We start from the raw sequence: 7093 nt of genomic DNA, 5'->3' as shown, positions 1-7093 counted from the left end.
ACACTGTTTTGATGTAATACTGTTATTCGATTAAAATGATGTCTGTGTAGCAGGAAATTACGTCCCACTTTTTTGAAAAGAATGTTGTGTGAGATCCATTTAGTAACAGCAGTCGGGCTAGGCTATAATTGTCTTAATGCGGGTGTGATTATCTGCTTTAAAGTCACACATGGTGCAGTACGTCAGTGAAGTTGCTGTATAATTGCATATAAATAGGCCAAGAGGTGAAACAAAAAGAATGGCAGAGGGCTACGGGTAGAGGCCAGAGGACACCATATTTCAATACCTTCTCAATATTTAAAGATTTGCACGATTTTTCTGCATTCCATTTAACAAAGGATTGAAATGATTGGAGAACGAACCAAGCAGAAAAGATCAGTGTAATGTTTCATTTAAATTCCAGCTGTTAAGTTGGTTCCTGTGAAATCATTTTATTGAACAATGAGCTCACACGATGATGACTTCATTATCACATGTTCATGTGAGCGTGATCTCAGAAGTCTCAGTCCAGGCAGACATTCTTTTCCATTGTTAACCTACAATTTTCTCCCAGCATGCCTCTCCTTTGCCAGGCCTTGCTCGTCTGAAAGATCACCTTCTAAAAAATACTTGTATGTAGAATTTTCTGCTCATCAATTAGATTTTTGATTGCAGACGAATAATGTATTCATGATCTTAAAACAGAGTACTTTCTGCTTTTAGTCCTCTAAATAGATCACATAACTGATATAGCTTAATATTATCAGAAACAATTACTTGATAAGTCTTGATAATTGATAATTGTTTTTTTTAGTTATGAGGCATGGGGGTGCAGAGTCGGAACATTTCCTGTTATTACAATTACCCTCTGTGACCACTAGGTGGCAGTATGAACGCGCTCAGCTCGACGCCACTCTGCTGCGAGACGCAGGCCCCGCCCTCGCAATGACGTCAGAACGCGGAAGCAAAACAGAGACACAAGACGGGGAAGGTGCTACTGTCAATTTATTTGAATATCTTAAAAATATTCTTTACCCCCCCCCCCCCCCCCCCTTTATAGGACTGAAGCAGATGTCCGCTCCTCCCGGAGAAGATCTGGTCCACCAATGGGAGAGGTCAGGGGGCCGATATTTCGTTTGTGCGCCTCAACTTTTTATTTATAACAGTATTAGGATACCATAGCTCTCTCACACACACACACGTACTACTCAACCTCCCTGGGAAGTATCTCTTACAGTTAAGCCACCTGGTATCATTGGCTGACTGCATTGTATTGAAAGTATTATCTTGCTAAAACCCAAAACAAAGTGCTCCATAAGGTGCTGGCAGGTGTTGCTGCACTTGTCTGTGTGTGTGGCCTCGTGCCATCGGTCCCCAGCAGCCATTGATTTGTGAGTTTGCAATGACAAGGCCAGTGATTACGCCGTGATTCCGGATTATGTCCTTATGCCGCTGGCCGTCACATCCAGGATGTGTGTGTGTGTTTGCTGGGGGACTGTATAAATCCAGCTGAGGACTGTGTGTGTGGACCCTGTGTGGAGAAGTAGGCAGAACTTCTGTTGATGATATTGATATTGTACAAATTGGTAAATTTATATTCACCTGTTATTTAAATTGAAGTTAAGGTTAAGTTTTTCAACTACTCCGTCTTGGAAATACTAGATAATTACTAATCAGAGTCAGAGTAACAAGTCTTCAGCATGATTCTCCAACATTGAAAACTTCAATTGTGCGTAGATTGTCTTAACTATAGTGGAATTGAAGTGTGTCACCATGAGACCAACATATCGCGTTCAGACATTTACTCTACGATCAGTTTGGATAATCGTCCCTGTCTTGCCGTGAGGGGACGTGTTGAACTCATGAGTCTGTCGTCCTGTGCAGCGAGCAGGCCCGTCTCAGACTGCAGGTGGTACAGGAGGACACCGAGGACTGGCAGCGAAGCCCCCACTTCTCGGGCCTGGAGAGAGTTGGAGGAGTAGACCTGTCTTTCATCAAAGGGGATGAGGTCAACGCCTGCGCCCAACTGGTGGTGCTCAGCTATCCCGACCTGGAGGTGAGACGTCCCTTTTGTTGATGTACCCGAGTAGTTTCAGGTGAGACTGAGGGATCTACACTCACCGGCCACTTTATTAGGTACCCCATGCTAGTAACGGGTTGGACCCCCTTTTGCCTTCAGAACTGCCTCAATTCTTCGTGGCATAGATTCAACAAGGTGCTGGAAGCATTCCTCAGGGAGTTTGGTCCATATTGACATGATGGCATCACACAGTTGCCGCAGATTTGTCTGCTGCACATCCATGATGCGAATCTCCCGTTCCACCACATCCCAAAGATGCTCTATTGGATTGAGATCTGGTGATTGTGGAGGCCATTTGAGTACAGCGAACTCATTGTCATGTTCAAGAAACCAGTCTGAGATGATTCCAGCTTTATGACATGGCGCATTATCCTGCTGAAAGTAGCCATCAGAAGTTGGGTACATTGTGGTCATAAAGGGATGGACATGGTCAGCAACAATACTCAGGTAGGCTGTGGCGTTGCAACGATGCTCAATTGGTACCAAGGGGCCCAAAGAGTGCCAAGAAAATATTCCCCACACCATGACACCACCACCACCAGCCTGAACCGTTGATACAAGGCAGGATGGATCCATGCTTTCATGTTGTAGACGCCAAATTCTGACCCTACCATCCGAATGTCGCAGAAGAAATCGAGACTCATCAGACCAGGCAACGTTTTTCCAATCTTCTATTGTCCAATTTCGATGAGCTTGTGCAAATTGTAGCCTCAGTTTCCTGTTCTTAGCTGAAAGGAGGGGCACCCGGTGTGGTCTTCTGCTGCTGTAGCCCATCTGCCTCAAAGTTCGACGTACTGTGCGTTCAGAGATGCTCTTATGCCCACCTTGGTTGTAACGGGTGGTTATTTGAGTCACTGTTGCCCTTCTATCAGCTCGAACCAGTCTGGCCATTCTCCTCTGACCTCTGGCATCAACAAGGCATTTCCGCCCACAGAACTGCCGCTCACTGGAAGTTTTTTCTTTTTCGGACCATATTCTGTAAACCCTAGAGATGGTTGTGCGTGAAAATCCCAGTAGATTAGCAGTTTCTGAAATACTCAGACCAGCCCTTCTGGCACCAACAATCATGCCACGTTCAAAGTCACTCAAATCACCTTTCTTCCCCATACTGATGCTCGGTTTGAACTGCAGGAGATTGTCTTGACAATGTCTACATGCCTAAATGCACTGAGTTTCCGCCATGTGATTGGCTGCTTAGAAATTAAGTGTTAACGAGCAGTTGGACAGGTGTACCTAATAAAGTGGCCGGTGAGTGTATGTGCTTTCAACCGAATGCAATTGCTCAGTCTGGTTGCAAAGCGGTCAAACACTTGCAGAACAGCGCCTGTGCTGGGAAAGGTTACAATTTCACAAGCTAACAAACTATCAGAGACTTTCATTTGCCCTTGTCGGGTTAGTTTTACAGCAGCTTATGGGGAACACAATATTTGACCATCCCCTTAAAGCACTTTCTGTCAACCACCCTCTGATCAGGAACTTTCTTAAATCAAAAATAGACCCTGCTCAGGCTTCGACTTGTCCAATAACTCTGCTTATGATGCTAATTGTTTAATAGTAACCTGCTGATCCTCATCACATCACATTACCAGTGTGCTATATGAATGTATAGATTCTTAACCTGCACACGGCCATGAGATTAATGGAGGACATACAGAATTCTAGTTTTGGACCTTAGGAACAGATACGGTAGATAATTATGCTCCAGACCCAAACCCAGTGCTTTGGTCCGTACTGACTCATGCGTATGAGGAGACTATTAAGTTACCTTTGAATTCATATTTGTAAATTTGGGTCCTTTGCGCATTGGCAGTTATAAATTGTTAAACAAATTAAACAGTTCTCACGGAACCTGGAAAACAGCGAGAGCATATGGGGAATGAGACATTGTGTTTTAATACTCGTACATGGACCATATGTGAACGGCCTGTGAAAACGTGCTTTTTTCTTAACACAAACATCCAGACTCAAGGGGGCCTTGGAATGTTATTGATTAACTTTGTAAACCCCCCCCCCCCCCAAACCCCATGGCTGGGATGAATTTTAATATTCTTAACCCACAAGGTTTGTCTAAAATCAACCAAGTACATTTTATGAAAGCAGACTTGGCCAAGCATGAAAATCAATGTGAATGCACCTTAGAGCTGAGGTTTATTCACAACGCTGCTCAAGGTGGAGCGTTTTTGCCTGATCTGTGGTTGAAGTGACCTTGGCAGTTCAAATTTTCATTTTTCTTATTCATTAACTCTTTCACAAGCTCTTCTCCTTTGTGGCATTTATCTGTGCATTATCACATCATCACTGGACGTTATTGATCAATGGACCCAACCAATGTTCAGAAATACCCCCCAGGCATGGATCATGTTCTGCTGCTTTACTCTCACGCGGTCGCCTGAGACCATTTGGCACACAAGGTAATATCGGTAAGATGACGCGCAATGTGTCACAGTGAAGATGTCACTTCATGAACAGCCCTGGTAGTTGAGATTCTTGTCAATAAAAAAACGTTCCCCACGCAACAAGCTGGCCTTTTATCACTACTATGGAGCAGGAGGGGCTGGTGGTGAAGGTCGCAGTAGTCAAAAATACAACACTGGCGTATCCTGAATGGGGGTCTATATCTTTGATTGCTAGGTGTGTTGTGCAAACGTCCTTGTGTTGTGCGTCAGCGGCTTGCCTTCATCCAACAACAGAAGCATTTGCATATTGGATTTGTTTGTTGCTCGCAGGCCTTGGAAAGAGTTGTTTGCAACTTCTAAAACTTCTAAAGCTCTTGCACAAAAATGGTCGAAAGGTTTTTAATGGCAATAAATTCAACATGCAAAGCTGTGCATGTTTTAAGATTAGGAGACGATATTTCCTCGGATTATTGCTCTCTGCAAATTGTTCGAAATGAACGTAACCGCGTTATAATGGATACACACACACACACACACACACAGCATTTTTAAACCAAAAATATACAAACCTTTTTGTGTTTTTTCTTCCTTCGAGCGGGGCACTGGACATGAAATTCGTAGAGTGGATGATGTTCGTTGTTATATCTTCTCAGACAATAAAATGCAAAAGCTGTATAACCTTGATAAACAACTGTGTCCACAGAACTCGGCAGGCTCCCTGCATAGAACTCCTTGTCTGATGTTTCGAACATGCTCAGAGCCTTTCAACACAAAGTAACAGATGTTTCATCTTATGCCAGATGGGGGATGTTAGTGATGATCGCACACAGCTTGTTTGTGCATCTGTGGACTCAACCCTCAAACGCACACCGGGGTAGATGCATTTGTCCAAAGCATGCAGCACTATGACCCTGACAGATACTAACCTTTCCCCAAGGTGCTCTATGAAGACAGTCAGATGGTGACCCTGACGGCTCCATACATGGCCGGCTTCCTGGCCTTCAGAGAAACCCCCTTCCTTCTGGAAGCCCTGCAGCGGCTGGAGAGGAACCAGCCCAAACTTCTGCCTCAGGTCAGCTTTTGCACGCACTCACCAAGAAGTATCGACACAGAAGCAGAAGAATTGCACTGCATTTGGATCGTGAGACTTTATTTGGGTCTTCTATAACACACTTGTGTTATGAAGAATATGTGAAGACCGCTGCTCGCTTTTGCAGAAAAACATAGATATTCGAAAATTGGTCAGAGGAGCCGGGTTTTGTATAAAAATGTGTGCTTACTAACCACCTTCAGTATAACCAACAAAAAAGATCTTGTTTTTTCTAAACCCAAGCAAGATATGAATGATTCAGGCAGCTTTAGCACTGTTGATGGCAAATGTTTCCCAACGTGGACCGACTCAGGTCACCCGTTTCCCCCCTCGCCTCCACTATTGATTCTGAGCTGTGTCCCAAAATGTGGGACATTTACTCATGGCACCAGGGGAAAGCTAAGGTTTATCAAGACGGTTCGTCCTCAATAACCCGCGGCCACCCGTCTCATCTTTTCAGGCTCTATTGTTTCCTTTCTCCTTTGTTCAACATGTGTCAGCCAGCATGCTAACATGCTCACACACTAGAATCAGTACTAGTTATCACATGCTACCCTTCATCTTCTTGTTACAGATGGGAGTTTCAGGGGTATCATAGATGAACCACAGAGATTCGTACATGGAACAGGTTCGAGGTCCCTGAAGCTCAGACTGAGCTGAGCCGCCCCGCGCTCCATGCGCGTTAAAACACACCGAGTGAATTGCAACTCCCGTGACAAAGCGCTCCTGTTCATCCCTCTCTCCCTGCTCGTCCTCGCCCACTCTCTTGTGTTTGTCGCAGCCCTCGCGCCTCCCTCGCGCCTCCCTCGCCTCCTCCTACTCCGGTTCTCGGTCGCCATGCACTGAGGTGTGCAGAAAACACACAAACACACACACTTGTACTGACATTTAGCCTGGGGCAGATGGTTCGTTTGTCTGCAACCTTTGCAGTGAGGCTTTTCCCAGTGACTTATGATCCCGAGCGGAAGAAAGTCAAGGTCACCTTTGGCTTTGTGAAGGAATGGTTTATTATCGATTATCAGTGTGTGGATCTCGTCTCTTACTTAAATGTACCTTTGTGACGCTTGGGGTGAAGACGCCGTCCTATCTCACACCCTATTGTCCCTTTCACACATGCAGTCAGTCCCTGCAATGCTCTGGAGCCTTGGGTCATGATCGACCAGTGATGTTACGTGCCGATGCTTTGAGCATCTGGCTTTGCCCCTTCGTCTTCCTGTGAGTTTCATTGCTATTAGCATCCATCCATCCATCCATCCATACGGGACGCTTCAACACCATCTGCTGAACTTTTTTCAGCCTTGACACAGCAACTATGTGTGAAGTGTCTGACATTGTATCAGCGTTGGAGCAGCAGGGTCACAAACTGCAGATAAGCAGAAAACAGTTTTACAGCAGGCATTTTTACTCGCTATATCAAGAGCGCACAAGTGCATAATAACGTTAGCGATGCCTCTGCTCCACTGAGGCGTCTCAGCGGCCGCCATTTACGTTAATGATTAATGATCTGTTTGTGACATGTCACGTGTGAAATTGTGTGGATGTAGAAAG

At 45.1% G+C, this 7093-nt stretch overlaps 1 protein-coding gene across 3 annotated transcripts in view; it reads left to right on the top strand.

Moving 5' to 3' along the window:
- Nucleotides 1-944: 944 nt before the first annotated feature.
- LOC119218585 (endonuclease V-like) overlaps nucleotides 945-7093 on the top strand; it is a 34395-nt gene continuing 28246 nt past the window's right edge. For 2 of the 3 annotated variants that reach the window (XM_037473119.2, XM_037473117.2), the window contains exons 1-3: nucleotides 1025-1094; nucleotides 1864-2035; nucleotides 5393-5527. In XM_037473119.2, coding sequence (XP_037329016.2) covers nucleotides 1051-1094; nucleotides 1864-2035; nucleotides 5393-5527 — 351 coding nt within the window. In that variant the 5' untranslated portion in view covers nucleotides 1025-1050. Of the gene's footprint in view, nucleotides 1095-1863; nucleotides 2036-5392; nucleotides 5528-7093 lie in introns of all 3 variants that reach the window. The other variant, XM_037473120.2, reaches the window with a different exon arrangement.

Source organism: Pungitius pungitius, chromosome 9 (genome assembly GCF_949316345.1).
Source record: "Pungitius pungitius chromosome 9, fPunPun2.1, whole genome shotgun sequence".
NCBI classification, from domain to species: domain Eukaryota; kingdom Metazoa; phylum Chordata; class Actinopteri; order Perciformes; family Gasterosteidae; genus Pungitius; species Pungitius pungitius.
This window is presented reverse-complemented; position numbering and strand designations above follow the sequence as displayed.